This window comes from Procambarus clarkii, chromosome 16 (assembly GCF_040958095.1).
Source record: "Procambarus clarkii isolate CNS0578487 chromosome 16, FALCON_Pclarkii_2.0, whole genome shotgun sequence".
NCBI classification, from domain to species: Eukaryota; Metazoa; Arthropoda; class Malacostraca; order Decapoda; family Cambaridae; genus Procambarus; species Procambarus clarkii.
This window is the reverse complement of record NC_091165.1, coordinates 36,794,030-36,819,765: the sequence shown is the minus strand read 5'-3', so window position 1 is coordinate 36,819,765 and position 25,736 is coordinate 36,794,030. Positions and strand designations below refer to the sequence as shown.

At 48.5% G+C, this 25,736-nt stretch overlaps 2 protein-coding genes across 2 annotated transcripts in view; one reads left to right on the top strand and one right to left on the bottom strand.

Moving 5' to 3' along the window:
* The window catches only part of LOC123760190 (autotransporter adhesin BpaC-like), a 92,767-nt gene extending 79,789 nt beyond the window's left edge, over nt 1–12,978 (top strand). Inside the window, exons 2-4 of the mRNA XM_069325647.1 lie at nt 11,518–12,177; nt 12,211–12,633; nt 12,692–12,978. Coding sequence (XP_069181748.1) covers nt 11,518–12,177; nt 12,211–12,633; nt 12,692–12,978 — 1,370 coding nt within the window. The remainder of the gene's footprint in view (nt 1–11,517; nt 12,178–12,210; nt 12,634–12,691) is intronic.
* Nucleotides 12,979–13,012: 34 nt separating this feature from the next.
* On the bottom strand, nt 13,013–23,759 carry LOC138365346 (involucrin-like). The gene is made up of 2 exons (XM_069325646.1): nt 23,053–23,759; nt 13,013–14,438 (listed from the first exon to the last, which is right to left on the bottom strand). Exons 1-2 carry the CDS (start codon nt 23,757–23,759, stop codon nt 13,013–13,015), a joined length of 2,133 nt encoding a protein of 710 aa, XP_069181747.1.
* Nucleotides 23,760–25,736: the final 1,977 nt, after the last annotated feature.

Genomic DNA, 25,736 nt, shown 5'->3' with positions numbered 1-25,736 from the left:
GAATGGGGTGGGGGGGGGGAGGGAGGGTTGGGTGGAGGCAGGTAGGGTGAGGGGAAGGGAGGGTTTCTATGCAGAGGGGGGTGGTGGTGTTGCCCTCCCCTCTGGTGTTGCTGGGATGCTGGTTTTGGGTTCGCCTCTTGTCTCTTGGACTGTTGTGTTGGGGCTGTGATTTCCTGGTTTGCTCCTCTCTCCCTGCGCTTCCTCCTTGCCTCTGCTGCCCTGGCTCTCTCCTCCTTCGTCCTGTCCCTCTGCAGGAATACTTTTTTATATCCCTCCACATGCTGCAGACGACTCTTCTTTTCGCGAATATCCTCCTTCGTGGTTTCGTTTGTAAACACCACCTTTACAAGTCGGTTTCTGTCCTTGTTGTACCAGCCCAACCTGAAAACCTTCTCAATGTTTTGTTCAGCCCCTTCCATCTGTAACCCCTTCAGTAGCCCATGTACTATCCTTCCTCTTCCATTCTTGCCTGTTGGATCCTTCCTGTTCTTTGATGCCTACAACTACCACTGATCTTTTTCTCTCCAGCAGTTGAGTGGTGCACCTTGCTGCTTCCTGTGACGTAGCTGCTTGCATCGCTACCTCCCTCACTGTGTCCATTGCTTCTGAGCTCTTTTTCAGTCGTTCCGCAAATGTTTCAGGTACAGAGGCATAGCCTTCCAATGTAACATTCCCATCTTCCCTTTGGATGATAATCTGATGCTCGGTCTCTTTATTCCGAGATATTGTGTTTGTGTGTGTGTGTGTGTGTGTGTGTGTGTGTGTGTGTGTGTGTGTGTGTGTGTGTGTGTGTGTGTGTGTGTGTGTGTGTGTGTGTGTGTGTGTGTGGACGGTTGAGGCAAGACAGAGTAGCGAGAGACAGTGACTGAGCACTACCTGCACCGTACAGTCCCCCCCTCCCCACCTACTCACACCATCACCGTAGACACACAGTAACCATGTCTGCATCACTTACTAACAATACCCACAGAGGCGGTAGTACACTGACTTCCTTCTCTACTCACAATCGACGATCCCGGGTTCCATCCCTGGGCGGAAAGACACGTTTATTTTCCACCTAATGCCTCTGTTCACTTAGCAGGAGGACCCTAGGAGTTAGTCAACTGTTGCAGCATCCAAGAGGAAGGTCAGTAGTTTGACCTGACGAACGAGGATGATGGGGGGGGGGGGGATACATCGCCACGAGCTTAAAGTATATATATGTATAATAATTTTGGAGAATTGATTTTTCAATTACCATCGACAGTAAAAAGAAACATAAGAAATATTGAGAAAATTCGTGTTAGAATTATTAATCTTACTTTTTCGGTCGTATTTAACAACATATGTTTACAAGAAAGACTGCTACCAAAATATACTAATATATGTATAAGTATACATATATATATAAGTGTATATATACACACACAGAACACCACCCGGAGTGAACCACCCTAACAAACCATTCTGAAATACAAGTGTCTGAGAGCACATAAACACACCAAATGTTCTGTGGTAAAACCTCACTTCTGAGAGCACAGGAAAGACTTGAAAGTTGTATGAGGGAAAATAACAACCCAACTACCTCATTAGACGTGTACCTCAGAGAGAAAGCATAATTTATGAGAGACCAAAACTCCGGGAAACTTACTAACTTGTGCGCCTTGGTGCAGGCCGCCAGGAGGAGCGGCCACTAATTATTAATGGACACCAGAACAGAAGACACAACTTAGACAGAATATGTTCATTGGGTTCAAGTTTTACTGGAGTTTATAAGCTAAGTCTTAACTACTCAACCCAACTACCATCTTGTAGTTAGTAGACACTGCTTCGTGTCTCGTCTTCAGTACCAGTTATAGACGTGTTGTTGTACACTAATGGTCCAGCCTCACTGTACACTAATGGTCCAGGCTCACTGTACACACTAATGGTCCAGGAACACTGTGTACACTAATGGTCCAGCCCCACTGTACACTAATGGTCCAGGCTCACTGTACACACTAATGGTCCAGGAACACTGTGTACACTAATGGTCCAGCCTCACGTGTACACTAATGGTCCAGCCTCACTGTGTATACTATTGGTCCAGCCCCACTGTGTACACTAATGGTCCAGCCCCACTCTGTACACTAATGGTCCAGCCACACTGTGTACACTAATGGTCCAGGCTCACTGTACACTAATGGTCCAGCCACACTGTACACTAATGGTCCAGCCTCACTGTGTATACTATTGGTCCAGCCCCACTGTGTACACTAATGGTCCAGCCCCACTCTGTACACTAATGGTCCAGCCACACTGTGTACACTAATGGTCCAGCCACACTGTACACTAATGGTCCAGCCTCACTGTGTACACTAATGGTCCAGCCTCACTGTGTACACTAATGGTCCAGCCACACTGTGTACACTAATGGTCCAGCCCCACTCTGTACACTAATGGTCCAGCCACACTGTGTACACTAATGGTCCAGCCACACTGTACACTAATGGTCCAGCCACACTGTGTACACTAATGGTCCAGCCACACTGTACACTAATGGTCCAGCCTCACTGTGTACACTAATGGTCCAGCCACACTGTACACTAATGGTCCAGGAACACTGTGTACACTAATGGTCCAGCCTCACTGTACACTAATGGTCCAGGAACACTGTGTACACTAATGGTCCAGGAACACTGTACACTAATGATCCAGCCCCACTGTACACTAATGGTCCAGGAACACTGTGTACACTAATGGTCCAGGAACACTGTACACTAATGATCCAGCCCCACTGTACACTAATGGTCCAGCCACACTGTACACTAATGGTCCAGCCTCACTGTATACACTAATGGTCCAGGAACACTGTATACACTAATGGTCCAGGAACACTGTGTACACTAATGGTCCAGCCACACTGTGTACACTAATGGTCCAGGAACACTGTGTACACTAATGGTCCAGGCTCACTGTACACTAATGGTCCAGCCACACTGTACACTAATGGTCCAGCCTCACTGTATACACTAATGGTCCAGGAACACTGTATACACTAATGGTCCAGGAACACTGTGTACACTAATGGTCCAGGAACACTGTGTACACTAATGGTCCAGCCCCACTGTACACTAATGGTCCAGGCTCACTGAACACACTAATGGTCCAGGAACACTGTGTACACTAATGGTCCAGGAACACTGTGTACACTAATGGTCCAGGAACACTGTGTACACTAATGGTCCAGGAACACTGTGTACACTAATGGTCCAGGAACACTGTATACACTAATGGTCCAGCCCCACTGTGTACACTAATGGTCCAGCCCCACTGTGTACACTAATGGTCCAGCCCCACTGTACACTAATGGTCCAGCCCCACTGTACACTAATGGTCCAGCCCCACTGTACACTAATGGTCCAGCCACACTGTGTACACTAATGGTCCAGCCTCACTGTACACTAATGGTCCAGCCCCACTGTGTACACTAATGGTCCAGCCCCACTGTGTACACTAATGGTCCAGCCCCACTGTACACTAATGGTCCAGCCCCACTGTACACTAATGGTCCAGCCCCACTGTACACTAATGGTCCAGCCACACTGTGTACACTAATGGTCCAGCCTCACTGTACACTAATGGTCCAGCCCCACTGTGTACACTAATGGTCCAGCCACACTGTACACTAATGGTCCAGCGTCACTGTGTACACTAATGGTCCAGCCCCACTGTACACTAATGGTCCAGCCACACTGTGTACACTAATGGTCCAGCCCCACTGTACACTAATGGTCCAGCCACACTGTACACTAATGGTCCAGCCCCACTGTGTACACTAATGGTCCAGCCACACTGTACACTAATGGTCCAGCCTCACTGTACACTAATGGTCCAGCCCCACTGTACACTAATGGTCCAGCCACACTGTACACTATTGGTCCAGCCACACTGTACACTAATGGTCCAGCCTCACTGTACACTAATGGTCCAGCCCCACTGTACACTAATGGTCCAGCCACACTGTACACTAATGGTCCAGCCACACTGTACACTAATGGTCCAGCCACACTGTACACTAATGGTCCAGCCTCACTGTACACTAATGGTCCAGCCCCACTGTACACTAATGGTCCAGCCCCACTGTGTACACTAATGGTCCAGCCACACTGTACACTAATGGTCCAGCCACACTGTACACTAATGGTCCAGCCACACTGTGTACACTAATGGTCCAGCCTCACTGTACACTAATGGTCCAGCCCCACTGTACACTAATGGTCCAGCCTCACTGTGTACACTAATGGTCCAGCCACACTGTACACTAATGGTCCAGCCTCACTGTACACTAATGGTCCAGCCACACTGTACACTATTGGTCCAGCCCCACTGTACACTAATGGTCCAGCCTCACTGTGTACACTAATGGTCCAGCCACACTGTACACTAATGGTCCAGCCACACTGTACACTAATGGTCCAGCCTCACTGTACACTAATGGTCCAGCCCCACTGTACACTAATGGTCCAGCCACACTGTACACTAATGGTCCAGCCTCACTGTGTACACTAATGGTCCAGCCACACTGTGTACACTAATGGTCCAGCCTCACTGTGTACACTAATGGTCCAGCCTCACTGTGTACACTAATGGTCCAGCCTCACTGTGTACACTAATGGTCCAGCCTCACTGTGTACACTAATGGTCCAGCCTCACTGTGTACACTAATGGTCCAGCCTCACTGTGTACACTAATGGTCCAGCCTCACTGTGTACACTAATGGTCCAGCCTCACTGTGTACACTAATGGTCCAGCCCCACTGTACACTAATGGTCCAGCCTCACTGTGTACACTAATGGTCCAGCCTCACTGTGTACACTAATGGTCCAGCCTCACTGTGTACACTAATGGTCCAGCCACACTGTGTACACTAATGGTCCAGCCCCACTGTGTACACTAATGGTCCAGCCTCACTGTGTACACTAATGGTCCAGCCTCACTGTGTACACTAATGGTCCAGCCTCACTGTGTACACTAATGGTCCAGCCCCACTGTACACTAATGGTCCAGCCTCACTGTGTACACTAATGGTCCAGCCTCACTGTGTACACTAATGGTCCAGCCTCACTGTGTACACTAATGGTCCAGCCACACTGTGTACACTAATGGTCCAGCCTCACTGTGTACACTAATGGTCCAGGCTCACTGTACACTAATGATCCAGCGTCACTGTGTACACTAATGGTCCAGCCTCACTGTGTACACTAATGGTCCAGCCTCACTGTGTACACTAATGGTCCAGCCCCACTGTGTACACTAATGGTCCAGCCTCACTGTACACTAATGATCCAGCGTCACTGTGTACACTAATGGTCCAGCCACACTGTACACTAATGGTTCAGCGTCATTGTGTACACTAATGGTCCAGCCACACTGTACACTAATGGTCCAACCACACTGTACACTAATGGTCCAGCCACACTGTACACTAATGGTCCAGCCACACTGTACACTAATGGTCCAGCCATACTGTACACTAATGGTCCAGCCCCACTGTACACTAATGGTCCAGGCTCACTGTATACACTAATGGTCCAGGAACACCGTATACACTAATGGTCCAGGAACACTGTGTACACTAATGGTCCAGCCCCACTGTACACTAATGGTCCAGCCCCACTGTACACTAATGGTCCAGGCTCACTGTACACACTAATGGTCCAGGAACACTGTGTACACTAATGGTCCAGGAACACTGTGTACACTAATGGTCCAGGAACACTGTATACACTAATGGTCCAGGAACACTGTGTACACTAATGGTCCAGCCCCACTGTGTACACTAATGGTCCAGCCCCACTGTGTACACTAATGGTCCAGCCACACTGTGTACACTAATGGTCCAGGCTCACTGTACACTAATGGTCCAGCCACACTGTACACTAATGGTCCAGCCTCACTGTGCACACTAATGGTCCAGCCACACTGTACACTAATGGTCCAGCCCCACTGTGTACACTAATGGTCCAGGCTCACTATGTACATTAATGGTCCAGCCTCACTGTGTACACTAATGATCCAGCCCCACTGTGTACACTAATGGTCCAGCCTCACTGTGTACACTAATGGTCCAGCCTCACTGTGTACATTAATGGTCCAGCCACACTGTGTACACTAATGGTCCAGCCTCACTGTGTGCACTAATGGTCCAGCCTCACTGTGTACACTAATGGTCCAGCCCCACTGTGTACACTATTGGTCCAGCCTCACTGTGTACACTAATGGTCCAGCCACACTGTGTACACTAATGGTCCAGCCTCACTGTGTGCACTAATGGTCCAGCCCCACTGTGTACACTAATGGTCCAGCCTCACTGTGTACACTAATGGTCCAGCCTCACTGTGTACACTAATGGTCCAGCCCCACTGTACACTAATGGTCCAGCCTCACTGTGTACACTAATGGTCCAGCCTCACTGTGTACACTAATGGTCCAGCCTCACTGTGTACACTAATGGTCCAGCCACACTGTGTACACTAATGGTCCAGCCTCACTGTGTACACTAATGGTCCAGCCTCACTGTGTACACTAATGGTCCAGCCTCACTGTGTACACTAATGGTCCAGGCTCACTGTACACTAATGATCCAGCGTCACTGTGTACACTAATGGTCCAGCCTCACTGTGTACACTAATGGTCCAGCCTCACTGTGTACACTAATGGTCCAGCCCCACTGTGTACACTAATGGTCCAGCCTCACTGTACACTAATGATCCAGCGTCACTGTGTACACTAATGGTCCAGCCACACTGTACACTAATGGTTCAGCGTCATTGTGTACACTAATGGTCCAGCCACACTGTACACTAATGGTCCAACCACACTGTACACTAATGGTCCAGCCACACTGTACACTAATGGTCCAGCCACACTGTACACTAATGGTCCAGCCATACTGTACACTAATGGTCCAGCCCCACTGTACACTAATGGTCCAGGCTCACTGTATACACTAATGGTCCAGGAACACCGTATACACTAATGGTCCAGGAACACTGTGTACACTAATGGTCCAGCCCCACTGTACACTAATGGTCCAGCCCCACTGTACACTAATGGTCCAGGCTCACTGTACACACTAATGGTCCAGGAACACTGTGTACACTAATGGTCCAGGAACACTGTGTACACTAATGGTCCAGGAACACTGTATACACTAATGGTCCAGGAACACTGTGTACACTAATGGTCCAGCCCCAATGTGTACACTAATGGTCCAGCCCCACTGTGTACACTAATGGTCCAGCCACACTGTGTACACTAATGGTCCAGGCTTACTGTACACTAATGGTCCAGCCACACTGTACACTAATGGTCCAGCCTCACTGTGCACACTAATGGTCCAGCCACACTGTACACTAATGGTCCAGCCCCACTGTGTACACTAATGGTCCAGGCTCACTATGTACATTAATGGTCCAGCCTCACTGTGTACACTAATGGTTCAGCCTCACTGTGTACACTAATGGTCCAGCCTCACTGTGTACATTAATGGTCCAGCCACACTGTGTACACTAATGGTCCAGCCTCACTGTGTGCACTAATGGTCCAGCCCCACTGTGTACACTAATGGTCCAGCCCCACTGTGTACACTATTGGTCCAGCCTCACTGTACACTAATGGTCCAGCCCCACTGTGTACACTAATGGTCCAGCCCCACTGTACACTAATGGTCCAGCCCCACTGTACACTAATGGTCCAGCCACACTGTGTACACTAATGGTCCAGCTCTACTGTACACTAATGGTCCAGCCACACTGTGTACACTAATGGTCCAGCCACACTGTGTACACTAATGGTCCAGCCCCACTGTACACTAATGGTCCAGCCACACTGTGTACACTAATGGTCCAGCCACACTGTACACACTAATGGTCCAGGAACACTGTGTACACTAATGGTCCAGCCTCACTGTGTACACTAATGGTCCAGCCCCACTGTGTACACTAATGGTCCAGCCTCACTGTACACTAATGGTCCAGCCTCACTGTGTACACTAATGGTCCAGCCACACTGTGTACACTAATGGTCCAGCCACACTGTACACTAATGGTCCAGCCTCACTGTACACTAATGGTCCAGCGTCACTGTGTACACTCTTGGTCCAGCCCCACTGTGTACACTAATGGTCCAGCCTCACTGTACACTAATGGTCCAGCCTCACTGTGTACACTAATGGTCCAGCCACACTGTACACTAATGGTCCAGCCCCACTGTGTACACTAATGGTCCAGCCACACTGTACACTAATGGTCCAGCCTCACTGTACACTAATGGTCCAGCGTCACTGTGTACACTAATGGTCCAGCGTCACTGTGTACACTAATGGTCCAGCCCCACTGTACACTAATGGTCCAGCCTCACTGTGTACACTAATGGTCCAGCCTCACTGTGTACACTAATGGTCCAGCCTCACTGTGTACACTAATGGTCCAGCCCCACTGTGTACACTAATGGTCCAGCCACACTGTGTACACTAATGGTCCAGCCTCACTGTGTACACTAATGGTCCAGGCTCACTGTATAATAATGATCCAGCGTCACTGTGTACACTAATGGTCCAGCCTCACTGTGTACAGTAATGGTCCAGCCTCACTGTGTACACTAATGGTCCAGCCTCACTGTACACTAATGATCCAGCCTCACTGTGTACGCTAATGGTCCAGCCTCACTGTGTACGCTAATGGTCCAGCCTCACTGTGTACACTAATGGTCCAGCCTCACTGTGTACACTAATGGTCCAGCCTCACTGTGTACACTAATGGTCCAGCCACACTGTGTACACTAATGGTCCAGCCTCACTGTGTACACTAATGGTCCAGCCTCACTGTGTACACTAATGGTCCAGGCTCACTGTATAATAATGATCCAGCCTCACTGTGTACGCTAATGGTCCAGCCTCACTGTGTACACTAATGGTCCAGCCTCACTGTGTACACTAATGGTCCAGCCTCACTGTGTACACTAATGGTCCAGCCTCACTGTGTACACTAATGGTCCAGCCTCACTGTACACTAATGATCCAGCCTCACTGTGTACGCTAATGGTCCAGCCTCACTGTGTACGCTAATGGTCCAGCCTCACTGTGTACACTAATGGTCCAGCCTCACTGTGTACACTAATGGTCCAGCCTCACTGTGTACACTAATGGTCCAGCCTCACTGTGTACACTATTGGTCCAGCCTCACTGTGTACACTAATGGTCCAGCCTCACTGTGTACACTAATGGTCCAGCCACACTGTGTACACTAATGGTCCAGCCTCACTGTGTACACTAATGGTCCAGCCTCACTGTGTACACTAATGGTCCAGGCTCACTGTATAATAATGATCCAGCGTCACTGTGTACACTAATGGTCCAGCCTCACTGTGTACAGTAATGGTCCAGCCTAACTGTGTACACTAATGGTCCAGCCTCACTGTGTACACTAATGGTCCAGGCTCACTGTATAATAATGATCCAGCGTCACTGTGTACACTAATGGTCCAGCCCCACTGTGTACACTAATGGTCCAGCCACACTGTGTACACTAATGGTCCAGCCACACTGTGTACAGTAATGGTCCAGCCTCACTGTGTACACTAATGGTCCAGCCACACTGTGTACACTAATGGTCCAGCCTCACTGTGTACAGTAATGGTCCAGCCTCACTGTGTACACTAATGGTCCAGCCCCACTGTGTACACTAATGGTCCAGCCTCACTGTACACTAATGATCCAGCATCACTGTGTACACTAATGGTCCAGCCCCACTGTACACTAATGGTTCAGCGTCATTGTGTACACTAATGGTCCAGCCCCACTGTACACTAATGGTCCAGCCCCACTGTACACTAATGGTCCAGCCACACTGTACACTAATGGTCCAGCCACACTGTACACTAATGGTCTAGCCACACTGTACACTAATGGTCCAGCCACACTGTACACTAATGGTCCAGCCATACTGTACACTAATGGTCCAGCCCCACTGTACACTAATGGTCCAGGCTCACTGTACACTAATGATCCAGCCTCACTGTGTACACTAATGGTCCAGCCTCACTGTGTACACTAATGGTCCAGCCACACTGTACACTAATGGTCCAGCCACACTGTCCACTAATGGTCCAGCCACACTGTACACTAATGGTCCAGCCACACTGTACACTAATGGTCCAGCCACACTGTGTACACTAATGGTCCAGCCTCACTGTGTACACTAATGGTCCAGCCCCACTGTGTACACTAATGGTCCAGCCTCACTGTACACTAATGGTCCAGCGTCACTGTGTACACTAATGGTCCAGCCCCACTGTACACTAATGGTCCAGCGTCACTGTGTACACTAATGGTCCAGCTACACTGTACACTAATGGTCCAGCGTCACTGTGTACACTAATGGTCCAGCCACACTGTACACTAATGGTCCAGCGTCACTGTGTACACTAATGGTCCAGCCTCACTGTTTACACTGATGGTCCAGCCACACTGTGTACACTAATGGTCCAGCCTCACTGTTTACACTGATGGTCCAGCCACACTGTGTACACTAATGGTCCAGCCTCACTGTACACTAATGGTCCAGCCTCACTGTTTACACTGATGGTCCAGCCACACTGTGTACACTAATGGTCCAGCCACACTGTGTACACTAATGGTCCAGCCCCACTGTACACTAATGGTCCAGCCACACTGTGTACACTGATGGTCCAGCCCCACTGTACACTAATGGTCCAGCCACACTGTGTACACTAATGGTCCAGCCACACTGTGTGCACTAATGGTCCAGCCACACTGTGTACACTAATGGTCCAGCCACACTGTGTACACTAATGGTCCAGCCACACTGTGTACACTAATGGTCCAGCCACACTGTGTACACTAATGGTCCAGCCACACTGTGTACACTAATGGTCCAGCCCCACTGTACACTAATGGTCCAGCCACACTGTGTACACTAATGGTCCTGCCCCACTGTACACTAATGGTCCAGCCTCACTGTGTACACTAATGGTCCAGCCACACTGTGTACACTAATGGTCCAGCCCCACTGTACACTAATGGTCCAGCCACACTGTGTACACTAATGGTCCAGCCACACTGTGTACACTAATGGTCCAGCCCCACTGTGTACACTAATGGTCCAGCCTCACTGTGTACACTAATGGTCCAGCCACACTGTGTACACTAATGGTCCAGCCCCACTGTACACTAATGGTCCAGCCTCACTGTGTACACTAATGGTCCAGCCCCACTGTACACTAATGGTCCAGCCACACTGTACACTAATGGTCCAGCCACACTGTACACTAATTGTTCAGCCTCACGTTGTACCATAATAATCCTCCCAGCTCATGGGATGTGGACAAAAGCATGTTGGTGCTACACAGACGCTCATGGAGGCGACACAGACACTCATGGAGGCGACACAGACCCTCATGGTGGCGACACAGACACTCATGGTGGCGACACAGACACTTAGGGTGGCAACACAGATACTCATGGTGGCGACACAGACGCTCATGGTGGCGACACAGACACTCATGGTGGCGACACAGACACTCATGGTGGCGACACAGACACTCATGGAGGCGACACAGACGGTCATGGTGGCGACACAGACACTCATGGTGGCGACACAAACACTCAGGGTGGCGACACAGACGGTCATGGTGGCGACACAGACACTCATGGTGGCGACGCAGACGCTCATGGTGGCGACACAGACACTCATGGTGGCGACACAGACGGTCATGGTGGCGACTCAGACACTCATGGTGGCGACACAGACACTCATGGTGGCGACACAGACACTCGTGGTGGCGACACAGACACTCATGGTGGCGACACAGACGGTCATGGTGGCGACACAGACACTCATGGTGGCGACACAGACGCTCATGGTGGCGACACAGACACTCATGGTGGCGACACAGACGGTCATGGTGGCGACACAGACACTCATGGTGGCGACACAGACACTCATGGTGGCGACACAGACACTCATGGTGGCGACACAGACACTCATGGTGGCGACACAGACACTCATGGTGGCGACACAGACACTCATGGTGGCGACACAGACACTCATGGTGGCGACACAGACGGTCATGGTGGCGACACAGACACTCATGGTGGCGACACAGACACTCATGGTGGCGACACAGACACTCATGGTGGCGACACAGACACTCATGGTGGCGACACAGACACTCATGGTGGCGACACAGACACTCATGGTGGCGACACAGACACTCATGGTGGCGACACAGACACTCATGGTGGCGACACAGACGGTCATGGTGGCGACACAGACACTCATGGTGGCGACACAGACGCTCATGGTGGCGACACAGACACTAATGGTGGCGACACAGACGCTCATGGTGGCGACACAGACGGTCATGGTGGCGACACAGACACTCATGGTGGCGACACAGACGCTCATGGTGGCGAAACAGACGCTCATGGTGGCGACACAGACACTCATGGTGGCGACACAGACGGTCATGGTGGCGACACAGACACTCATGGTGGCGACACAGACACTCATGGTGGCGACACAGACACTCATGGTGGCGACACAGACACTCATGGTGGCGACACAGACACTCATGGTGGCGACACAGACGGTCATGGTGGCGACACAGACACTCATGGTGGCGACACAGACACTCATGGTGGCGACAGACACTCATGGTGGCGACACAGACGGTCATGGTGGCGACACAGACACTCATGGTGGCGACACAGACGGTCATGGTGGCGACACAGACACTCATGGAGGCGACACAGACGCTCATGGAGGCGACACAGACGCTCATGGTGGCGACACAGACGCTCATGGTGGCGACACAGACCCCCACACAGCCCCTACACGCGACAGAGACGGAGCGCCGGTGACAGATCACCTCCAACAAACCCGAGAAATTGTTTCTTATTTTGCAGACAAAAAGTTTGTCTTACGGCCACTTTAAGAGCGGAGAATGTTGGCGAGAGTTGTGTGGTGGCTCAGAGTGGTGGCTCGACCCGTCTTGAGGGTCCGGGTTCCAGGTACTTCTTGGTGCTCCTCCGCCAGGGCCAGGTAGACATGGGGCGCCGGAAGTGGTGGTCTTGGGGGGGGGGGGGGGGCTGAAGCTGTGCAACACTTTGTCTGGGGGAACTGAAGCTGTGCAACACTTTGTCTGGGGAACTGAAGCTGTGCAACACTTTGTCTGGGGGAACTGAAGCTGTGCAACACTTTGTCTGGGGTAACTGAAGCTGTGTAACACATTGTCTGGGGAACTGAAGCTGTGCAACACTTTGTCTGGGGGTAACTGAAGCTGTGCAACACTGTCCGGGGAACTGAAGCTGTGCAACACTTCGTCTGAGGAACTGAAGCTGTGCAACACTGTTTTTGGGAATTGAAGCTGTGCAACACTGTCTTTGGGAATTGAAGCTGTGCAACACTTTGTCTGGGGGGAACTGAAGCTGTGTAACACTTTGTCTGGGGGAACTGAAGCTGTGCAACACTTTGTCTGGGGAACTGAAGCTGTGCAACACTTTATCTGGGGGTAACTGAAGCTGTGCAACACTTTGTCTGGGGAACTGAAGCTGTGCAACACTGTCCGGGGAACTGAAGCTGTGCAACACTTCGTCTGAGGAACTGAAGCTGTGCAACACTGTCTTTGGGAATTGAAGCTGTGCAACACTTTGTCTGGGGGAACTGAAGCTGTGCAACACTTGACTGGGAAACTGAAGCTGTACAACACTGCCTGGGGAAACTGAAGCTGTGCAACACTTGACTGGGAAACTGAAGCTGTACAACACTGCCTGGGGAAACTGAAGCTGTGCAACACTTTGTCTGAGGAACTGAAGCTGTGGAACACTTTGTCTGAGGAACTGAAGCTGTGCAACACTTTGTCTGTGGGAACTGTAGCTGTGCAACACTTTGTCTGGGAAACTGAAGCTGTGCAACACTTTGTCTGGGGGGAACTGGAGCTGTGCAACACTTTGTCTGGGAAACTGAAGCTGTACAACACTGTCTGGGGGAACTGAAGCTGTGAAACACTGTCTGGGGTTAACTGAAGCTGTGCAACACTTTGTCTGGGGGAACTGAAGCTGCACAACACTTGGTCTGGGGAAGTGAAGCTGTGCAACACTGTCTGGGGGAACTGAAGCTGTGCAACACTGTCTGGGGAAAATGAAGCTGTGCAACACTTTGTCTGTTGGAACTGAAGCTGTGCAACACTTTGTCTTGGGGGAACTGAAGCTGTGCAACACTTTGTCTGGGGAACTGAAGCTGTGCAACACTGTCTGGGGAAAATGAAGCTGTGCAACACTTTGGGGAAAATGAAGCTGTGCAACACTTTGTCTGGGGAACTGAAGCTGTGCAACACTTTGTCTGAGGAATTGAAGCTGTGCACCACTTTGTCTGGGGAACTGAAGCTGTGCAACGCTTTTGGGAAAACGAAGCTGTGCAACACTGTCTGGGGAAAATAAAGCTGTGCAACACTTTGTCTGGGGAAAATGAAGCTGTGCAACACTGTCTGGGGAAAATGATGCTGTGCAACACTTTGTCTGGGGAACTGAAGCTGTGCAACACTGTCTGGGGGAACTGAAGCTGTGCAACACTTTGTCTGGGGAAAAGGAAGCTGTGCAACACTGTCTGGGGAAAATGAAGCTGAGCAACACTGTCTGGGGAAAATGAAGCTGTGCAACACTTTGTCTGGGGAAAATGAAGCTGTGCAACACTTTGTCTGGGGAAAATGAAGCTGTGCAACACTGTCTGGGGAAAATGAAGCTGTGCAACACTGTCTGGGGGGCAAAATGAAGCTGTGCAACACTGTCTGGGGAACTGAAGCAGTGCAACACTGTCTGGGGGAACTGAAGCTGTGCAACACTTTGTCTGGGGAACTGAAGCTGTGCAACACTGTCTGGGGAAAATGAAGCTGTGCAACACTGTCTGGGGAAAATGAAGCTGTGCAACACTTTGTCTGGGGAAAATGAAGCTGTGCAACTCTGTCTGGGGAAAATGAAGCTGTGCAACACTGTCTGGGGGGAAAATGAAGCTGTGCAACACTGTCTGGGGAAAATGAAGCTGTGCAACACTGTCTGGGGGAAAATGAAGCTGTGCAATACTTTGTCTGGGGAACTGAAGCTGTGCAACACTGTCTGGGGAAAATGAAGCTGTGCAACACTGTCTGGGGGGAAAATGAAGCTGTGCAACACTGTCTGGGGAAAATGAAGCTGTGCAACACTGTCTGGGGAAAATGAAGCTGTGCAACACTTTGTCTTTGGAAAATGAAGCTGTGCAACACTGTCTGGGGGGAAAATTAAGCTGTGCAACACTGTCTGGGGGGAAAATTAAGCTGTGCAACACTTTGTCTGGGAAACTGAAGCTGTGCAACACTTTGTCTGGGGAAAATGAAGCTGTGCAACACTGTCCGGGGGGGGGGAACTGAAGTGAATATTGTGGTGAGACTTTAAGAGGTGGACGCGTTGCTGCGCTCTATTCCTTAATAATATATGTGGTATTAACCTAGTTGTACTCACCTAGTTGTGTTTGCGGGGGTTGAGCTCCGGCTCTTTGGTCCCGCCTCTCAACTGTCAATCAACTGGTGTACAGGTTCCTGAGCCTATTGGGCTCTGTCATATCTACATTTTTGAAACTGTGTATGGAGTCAGCTTCCACCACAACACTACTTAATGCATTCCATTTGTTAACTACTCTGACACTGAAAAAATTCTTTCTAACGTCTCTGTGGCTCATGTGGGTACTAAGTTTCCACCTGTGTCCCCCTGTTCCTGTCCCACCTGCGCTAAAGAGTTTGTCTTTGTCCACCCTGTCAATTCCCCTGAGAATTTTGTAGGTGGTTATCATGTCTCCCCTTACTCTTCTGTTTCCCAAGGGTTGTGAGGTTCAGCTCCCTTAGCCTTTTCTCGTAACTCATTCCTCTCAGTTCCGGGACCGGTGGTGTCTTGGTCAGACTGCGAGTTACATGCATCTACAGTTTAGCTGATCCGTCAACCTGTCCTCTTACAAGGAACGTCGCTTCTCCCTCGTATGCGTCATATACGGTCAAAAAAAAGAGTACCAGAAAATGGAAGCGGTTGGCGAAAGTGACGTACTGTCCCGTTTTCTGTTTTGGGTCCTCTGGTAGGTTAGGATAAGGACACGTTAAATTAACCGTTTTCCTGACGTTGGGGAGTCTCAGGAGGACGGGCTGGATCAGCAATTAATCAACTGGTTTGATAAACCAGGCCCAGGGGCCAGTGGTCACTGTGATCACTTCACGAGAGCCTCAACACCTGAGCAATACGGTACAACCACGAGGGTTTCAGACACGGTTAACTCAACCCTCACTGTTCAGGCTCTGACGCAGTCATCCACCTGGCTTCATGATCGACAATTCTTTAGGAAAGACGTGGGATTCGAAGCCGGGTCCGTGAGGTACAAGATACCACAACACCGTGAAGAGTAATGAGGGGCTCGAACCTGAAGGAATCACGATACCACTACCTTGTGCGGAGTTGTAAAGCTTTGAACCTGATATTTGACTAATTCTCATAGGCTGTGAAACGTCAGGTAGGCTGTGAAACGTCAGGTAGGCTGTGAAACGTCAGGTAGGCTGTGAAACGTCAGGTAGGCTGTGAAACGTCATCTAGGCTGTGAAACGTCAGGTATAGGCTGTGAAACGTCAGTTAGGCTGTGAAACGTCAGGTAGGCTGTGAAACGTCAGGTAGGCTGTGAAACGTCAGGTATAGGCTGTGAAACGTCAGCTAGGCTGTGAAACGTCAGCTAGGCTGTGAAACATCAACTAGGCTGTGAAACGTCAGCTAGGCTGTGAAACGTCAGCTAGGCTGTGAAACGTCAACTAGGCTGTGAAACGTCAGCTAGGCTGTGAAACGTCAGCTAGGCTGTGAAACATCAGCTAGGCTGTGAAACATCAGCTAGGCTGTGAAACGTCAGCTAGGCTGTGAAACGTCAGGTAGGCTGTGAAACGTCAGGTAGGCTGTGAAACGTCAGGTATAGGCTGTGAAACGTCAGCTAGGCTGTGAAACGTCAGCTAGGCTGTGAAACATCAACTAGGCTGTGAAACGTCAGCTAGGCTGTGAAACGTCAGCTAGGCTGTGAAACGTCAACTAGGCTGTGAAACGTCAGCTAGGCTGTGAAACGTCAGCTAGGCTGTGAAACATCAGCTAGGCTGTGAAACATCAGCTAGGCTGTGAAACGTCAGCTAGGCTGTGAAACGTCAGCTAGGCTGTGAAACATCAGCTAGGCTGTGAAACGTCAGCTAGGCTGTGAAACGTCAGCTAGGCTGTGAAACGTCAGCTAGGCTGTGAAACATCAGCTAGGCTGTGAAACGTCAGCTAGGCTGTGAAACGTCAACTAGGCTGTGAAACGTCAGCTAGGCTGTGAAACGTCAGCTAGGCTGTGAAACATCAACTAGGCTGTGAAACGTCAGCTAGGCTGTGAAACATCAACTAGGCTGTGAAACGTCAGCTAGGCTGTGAAACATCAGCTAGGCTGTGAAACGTCAGCTAGGCTGTGAAACATCAGCTAGGCTGTGAAACGTCAGCTAGGCTGTGAAACATCATCACAATTTATGTAACTAATCTTTGGTGGTTACAAAATCGAACTGTGAAGTTTTTCCAAATTCTAGGTTTTCACAGCACAAGAGAGGCAAGGTTTCTAGCCTCATTTTAAATTTTGTTTGTAAGTAATCGAAGTAAATATAGATTTTAATATATATATTGTGACCGACGACAGTATATGCAATGTTGTATATATTAAAAGTAGTATTGTTTTGGGGTTTTGTCGCTGAATCCCTCGCAATTTTGAAAGGAAATTAAAATAAAAAATATATTGTTTTTAACTCCTAAATTGTTTTCATTTCCATGCGATCTATATGAAACTTTCACATAATGCATTATATATTAGACGGTACAAATATTTTTCGTGTTTTTTGTCCGAATTCCAAATATTTGAATTTCATCATATTTTTATATGTTTTAAATCATAATTTACATTAAATAATTTACAAGGTAAATCAAATTCAGTGAAATTTAATATAGATGTATTTCAGCCTTACAAAGACACTAAATAAATAACTTCTCAATAGCACTTCTCAAAAACAATTTTGTTCTGTCATATCTGAGACAGGTTTGTGCCTAATGTTGGGACAGTGAACTCTAATGTCACACTGACTTTTGTCCATCACCTCCAGATTGTTCCACAGCGACCATTTGACTAACAGTCGAGAGGCGGGACCAAAGAGCCAAAGCTCAACCCCCGCAAGCACAACTAGGTGAGTACATATACCTCCGTTATCGATTAGTGCCGTAAATAAGACCACGAGTTACAATGATTTTCACAATCACCTCAATCCTATTCTCATCATTTTGTTCAGAATAACGTTCCAATAAACAATACCATCTTGCGGTTATCTTGAGATGATTTCGGGGCTTTAGTGTCCCCGCGGCCCGGTCCTCGACCAAGCCTCCACCCCCAGGAAGCAGCCCGTGACAGCTGACTAACTCCCAGGTACCTATTTACTGCTAGGTAACAGGGGCATTCAGGGTGAAAGAAACTTTGCCCATTTGTTTCTGCCTCGTGCGGGAATCGAACCCGCGCCACAGAATTACGAGTCCTGCGCGCTATCCACCAGGCTACGAGGCCCCTTCCACCAGGCTACGAGGCCCCTTCCACCAGGCTACGAGGCCCCTTCCACCAGGCTACGAGGCCCCTTCCACCAGGCTACGAGGCCCCTTCCACCAGGCTACGAGGCCCCTTCCACCAGGCTACGAGGCCCCTTCCACCAGGCTACGAGGCCCCTTCCACCAGGCTACGAGGCCCCTTGAATCCATGAATCAATTCTGAGATTAACAAATATATATTTGTTAACTACGATACATCAGGTGGTCAAAATATTGAAACAGAAAAATAAAAATCGATGCCGGAATTAAATTAATTTTATTAGAAAATGGGCACAAAGTAATCCAAATCATCAGAATATTCTTAGCATTTCATTTGGAGTACCGAGGAAACAAAAGAATGATGGACATGAGTTTATATACGTTAAGTGATGACAATTATACATTCTTCCTTCATAGATTTCATTTTCGTTTGAAGGCTTTTCTGGAGTGCTACATTTCCAGACTGTGTCTGCCGGTAAGTGTTCAAGCGACCACACGAGTCATAAATACTCATACTCCGCCCAAGTAAAACAGAAACAAGCAACACTTAGTGGGCCAGCCAGAGGCTTAGGACCCGCGCAGGAATATCCACGAAAAAATGTGTTCCACCATCCTTGGCATCGCTCCTCCATAGCTTTCATATCTTGATGGAACCCTTCACCTTCCTCACCACTTAACTCCATTTTCGTGAGTTTGATCAAGATGACTGTCGAGAAAATGATCCTTTATGCCCACGATGTTCTCCGCCCTTGTCCTGCACTCTAGCGAGCCTAGAGTGTAGAGGATGTAGAGCCTAGTCCACCTCTGCTGTATGTTCTCTATAGTCTGGAGGGCGGCGACCAGAGCTGGCCAGCCTAGTCCCAGTGGCGCCTCACCAGTGCTGGTTATGGCTGAAGGACGGTGTTTGTGGTGGTGGTGTTGCAACAACACCCTCACCTTCTGAAGGTGTTGTTGCAACAACACCCTCACCTTCTGAAGGTGTTGTTGCAACAACACCCTCACCTCCTGAAGGTGGTGTTGCAACAACACCCTCACCTCCTGAAGGTGGTGTTGCTGAAGCTTCCTGTCATGCAACATCCCAGCATCCTTCTGTTTATATCTTGTATTGCCGTGTTGGTGTCTGGGGTTCAGATGGCTGGCCAACCCGTCCTCCTCATAGAGCGTCGCATTTTGACGTATACTTTACCTGAGACCAAAAAGTTGTCGTACTAGAAAATGGTGGCGGCTCACGAAATTGACACACTGTCTCGTTTTCTGTTTTAGGTCCTCTGGTGGGTTACGGTAATGACACTTTTAGTACGACTGTTTGTTGACGTTTGGAAACCTGAGGACGGGCTGCGCTTCCACCCATGTCTCTCCTGTCTGTGCTCCCTGTCATACCCTCTCATCTATTGATATACTTCCGTCAAGGGGCCCTAACTGTGTGGGGGTTTTCCCAGCAGGCATTAATTTGTTTTTAATTTATTATTATTAATTCATTAATTCGAAGTGGACTGTATTTAAATTTATCCTGCTACCTGTACACAAGTTGGGGGGAGGGGGGTTACATTATATACGTAGCCTATACCACAAATAGTGGATATTAATAAGCTACAATGTTGTTGTTAGTACTAGAGCTTAAATGGGTTAATTAAGTGGTAATCACCGGCCTCAGCTGTTAAGTTGTTAGTGTGCGAGCTGGTCGTCCAACACCAGACTGTGGGTTGCCACATGTGGTCCGTCCTGGACTTGTATTAATGACAACTGTTGGTCCTTGTTAAAATAAGCGTTTGTATTAGACACTTGCAGTAGTTAACAACTCTGTTATTATCTTCAGTTCTTCCAAAGCTTACCTGCCGGTTATTTACACCGTAACAAGCGCACAATATTATAATCAATAATGTTACATACATGTATTAGGATTGTGTAGTTTACAAAACCAGGTTCACCCGGTCGGCCGAGCGGACAGCACGCTGGACTGTGATCCTGTGGTCCCGGGTTCGATCCCGGGCGCCGGCGAGAAACAATGGGCAGAGTTTCTTTCACCCTATGCCCCTGTTACCTAGCAGTAAATAGGTACCTGGGTGTTAGTCAGCTGTCACGGGCTGCTTCCTGGGGGTGGAGGCCTGGTCTAGGACCGGGCCGCGGGGACACTAAAGCCCCGAAATCATCACAAGATAACCACAAGATAACCACCCGTGTTGGGGTGTTGTCCTCCTGCCTCACCAACTTATCTAAAAGTAAATCGGCCAATAAACTAATAGACATGAGGTTTAGTCGGATACTCAGCACTTCATGTTATTGATAGACGAGGTCGACGTGGCAACATCACTGTTGGGGTTATCTTGAGGTTATCTCGAGATGATTTCGGGGCTTTAGTGTCCCCGCGGCCCGGTCCTCGACCAGGCCTCCAACCCCAGGAAGCAGCCCGTGACAGCTGACTAACACCCAAGTACCTATTTTACTGCTAGGTAACAGGGGCATAGGGTGAAAGAAACTCTGCCCATCGTTTCTCGCCGGCGCCCGGGATCGAACCCGGGACCACATGATCACAAGTCCAGTGTGCTGTCCGCTCGGCCGACCGGGCGATCGCTATTTGAGATCCTTGTATTGCCGCGTGTTGCAAAGCCTCTCTGGAAGGATATGTTTACATTCAGTGTCGTCCAGGCTCTCCGGAACAACCTGTCCTCTTACAAATTACGTCTGAATTTGGCCGTTTGCTCCTGTGGATATGCCCCGGGGGTCCTTGGCTCCAGTGCCCAGTGGCGGGGACAATGCCGCGCCTGCGTCCCGGCGGGGCCCCCTCCTTCGTTGCCCCTGTCTGGGGGAGCCTTGTCCCGGCTGCCGGGGTCGGGTGTTGGGTTGTTCTCGGGATGCCCGAGTGCTTCTGATCCCGTGGTGCTCTTCCACTATCTGGGTCCCGCGGGTGAAGGAGTTTGTTTATAAGGTGCCGGATAGGATGTCTCCGCCGACGGCGCCGCCTGGTGGTAGGGCGCCCCTCTGCCCACATACTGCTGTGGGAAGCGTACTGCAGGCGCGTTCAGATGCGGGAGTTCCCTAGTAAATATTAGTCGACGTCATGGACATAACATGCAGGCCTCTGGTGCGGCATGTCTCTCTCTCCCGTCCACCTCTGTTTTCGTCGCCGCTCCTCTGTCTACGGCTCTTCGCGACCAGCACTTTTGACCCTTATCTTTCTTAACTTTGGCACGTCTACTACCATGTGTCCCGGCGCAGTCATCGGGGGATATGCTCATCATGCAAACTGCACCTGCTCTCAAGAAGAAGAGAGAAGAAAATTCTGAAACAATTGCCCAATCAAGTAATTTATCGAGTATACTTAACAAGAACTATCTCAGCGACTCCTCACATTCTTTCAAGGACCTTGAAAATACTTGATAGTGGCCTCGGGATTTGCTCGGAAACATAGTTAAGTAGTTTACAATCTCGTGGCGACATGTATGAAGGTATATAGTTGGCTACTTTACCATTTCCTGGGGACCTGGGGCCAGATTCACGAAAGAACTTACGCAAACACTTACGAACGTGTACATCTTTCCTCAATCTTTGACGGCTTTGGTTACATTTATTAAACAGTTTACAAGCATGAAAACTTGCCAATCAACTGTTGTTATTGTTATAAACAGCCTCCTGGTGCTTCGGATCTCATTAACTCTTTAATAATTGTAAACAAAGCCGCCAAAGATTGAGAAAAGATGTAAAGGTTCGTAAGTGCTTGCGTAAGTGCTTTCGTGAATCTGGCCCCTGGATGGAAGTATATACATTGTATGTAGTTTACTAGTTTACCATATCTTGGTGCCTGTCTGGACCCAAATAATCTACTAGTCTACCATCTACTGGGCAGACTAAGAGGTATACAGTTTACTAGTTTACATCTCATGGTTGCTTTTTCCTTAGGAAATGAGTGTTTCTTTTTTACTTCTGCAGTAAAGGAGAAGTATTATTATCGTTCCGGAGTTTCTTGCCAGAGTTTAAACGTAAATACTTTTGCTTAGGTTAAAAAAAAGTTTAGAATTTGTGTTAGTATAAAAAGTTATAAATGGAGGAATTTTAATATTAGGATTTTAAATTGAATTAAGCGTTGTCAAATACTGGTCTACGGTGTGTGAATCTTTGTGTGTGCGAGTGTGTGAATCTTTGTGTGTGCTAGTGTGTGAATCTTTGTGTGTGTGAAGGTTTGTGTGTGTGTGAATCTGTGAATCTTTTAGTGTGTGTGTGTCTGTAAATCTTTCAGTGTGTGTAAGTCTGTGAATCTTTCAGTTTGTTTGCGAGTCTGTGAATCTTTGTGAGTGTGAGCCTGTGAATCTTTGTGAGTGTGAGTCTGTGAATCTTTGTGTGTGTTAATCTGTGTGTTGATAATCTTGAAGACTTACTGTTTAAGTGTGTCAGTTAGTTTGTGAATGTGTTGATATGTGAGACTTTTAGTGTGTCTCTGTGTTACAGTGTTACTCTCGTGTTCTTCAGGAACTGTTACAGTGTTACTCTTGAGTTCTTCAAGGACTGTTACAGTGTTACTCTTGAGTTCTTCAGGGACTGTTACAGTGTTACTCTCGTGTTCTTCAGGAACTGTTACAGTGTTACTCTTGAGTTCTTCAGGGACTGTTACAGTGTTACTCTTGAGTTCTTCAGGGACTGTTACAGTGTTACTCTCGTGTTCTTCAGGGACTGTAACAGTGTTACTCTTGAGTTCTTCAGGGACTGTTACAGTGTTACTCTCGTGTTCTTCAGGGACTGTAACAGTGTTACTCTTGAGTTCTTCAGGGACTGTTACAGTGTTACTCTTGAGTTCTTCAGGGACTGTTACAGTGTTACTCTCGTGTTCTTCAGGGACTGTTACAGTGTTACTCTTGAGTTCTTCAGGGACTGTTACAGTGTTACTCTTGTGTTCTTCAGGGACTGTTACAGTGTTTCTCTTGAGTTCTTCAGGGAGTGTTACAGTGTTACTCTTGTGTTCTTCAGGGACTGTAACAGTGTTACTCTTGAGTTCTTCAAGGAGTGTTAAAGTGTTACTCTTGAGTTCTTCAGGGACTGTAACAGTGTTACTCTCGTGTTCTTCAGGGACTGTTACAGTGTTACTCATTTGTTCTTCAAGGAGTGTGTTATATAGTCCTGGAGTCTCTGGGTGTGTCAGTCCGTCACCTCACACTAATGTACCCAAAAAACTTACTCAACTATTCCTAAATTAGATAAAATTAGCCCAGGATTACTATGCCCAGAGCCCAGTTTTCGCGAACTCTGAGGCCGGCTGGGAACCGGTTTTGAGGCCCGCTGGGAACCGGTTCTGACGCCGGCTGGGAACCGGTTCTGAGGCCCGATGGGAACCGGTTCTGAGGCCCGATGGCCACACCACATACCACATACTATTATAAATTCACCACCTATTATGGTGGGAATTATTCTTAAATACATTAGTCTTTGGACTTTACCATCATAAAAACATCTCATATAAATTAACTTAATTATCAGAATTAAAATAGAGTAAATGTGACCCTTCTATCACTTACTGTCATCTTGACAATGTAGGCCAGTAGCGTCAGTGAGGAGGGAGTGGTCAGCCATTGTTATTGTTTAAGACCAGAGGCATGGGAGCAATTCGGCTCCTGTTAATTTTACTTGGACGAAGTGTTATGGAAACCAAAGGTGTACCATCATCAACACGCTGTCAACAAATACAAGTTAAGTGTTCTGCCGAAACCCGTTTATCTAATTATTTGTGGCCATGAATATTAGGTAGATATAAAGGGCGATCCAGTTAGAATACGAACTGCCTCTTAATAAAAGGTAATTAAGCCTAGGTCTTTATGGTTCCTTGTACAGTGTTTTCTCTGATATAGCTGTCATATATTAGGATTCTGGCTTCTTAGCTAGCGCCCTTTTGACAGGTCAAGACGAGGAATTATGTTGACCAGACCACACACTAGAAATTGAAGGGACGACGACGTTTCGGTCCGTCCTGGACCATTCTCAAGTCGATTGTGATGAGGAGGTAGGGACAGGCAATAAATAGGCAAGAGAGAGCTGAGGAGGAAAGTCAGGTGTAAGGGATAGTAGTAATGAGAACTGCAGCAGGCCTATTGGCCCATACGAGGCAGCTCCTATTATAACCACCGAAGGAGATAGAAATAGGAAAAAGAAGAGGATAGCAAGGGAGCGTAGGAGAAGACAATGAACAGAAAAAGGGAGAAGGGAGAAAGAAAAGGAAAGAGAAAGAAAGAAATGGAAGGGGGAAAGCTTATGTTAAGTCACATTTGTTAGAAAGATTAGAGCATTTGAGTATATACTGTGAAAGGGAAGAGTCCACAGCAACAAAGCCAGGACTCAAGTTCATGTTGGGTACATTGTTTATAAGAGCCGATTCTACAAGACGGCGTTTGTGTAGAGTCGAGTTTCGGACCTGTCTGCCTTTAGAGGGGCCCTTATCCCCGTTCTTGACAGCTTGTTTTCTAAAAATAACCACCTTCCTCGTCGCTTCCAGCTTGCCCTTGCCTCCCTGAAATCTAACAACTCTATTCTTATCCTTCCTTCCGACAAAAGCAATTCGGTGGTTGTCCTTGACCGTGAGGACTACCTCCGAAAAGCAGATGTCTTGCTCTCTGACTCTCGCACTTATGCCCCTCTGACTTCTAACCCTTTGGATCGCCTCAAAACTTCCTTTAACCGCAAACTAAGACAGCTCTCTAGTCTTTGCCCTCCTGACTTTGATCTCATTAAACGTTTCCGTGTCATCTGCCCTTCTCTTCCTTATTTCTATGGTCTTCCTAAGACTCATAAACCTGGTGTTCCTCTTCGTCCTATCATTTCTTCACGGGGCTCTGTCAGCTATCCTCTTGCCTCCTGGCTCGCTAAAACCCTGACACCTTACCTTGGCACTTTTTCCCCTGCCCACCTTCGTCACTCTCAGGACTTCATAGAAAGACTGCGCCTGCAACCCTCTTGTAAGATGCTTAGTCTTGATGTCGACTCTCTGTTCACTAATGTTCCGCTCGATGACGTTCTCTCTTTCCTCAGACAGAAGGCGTCAGAGGGCCTCCTTCCTCTCCCACTTCCCACTGACGTT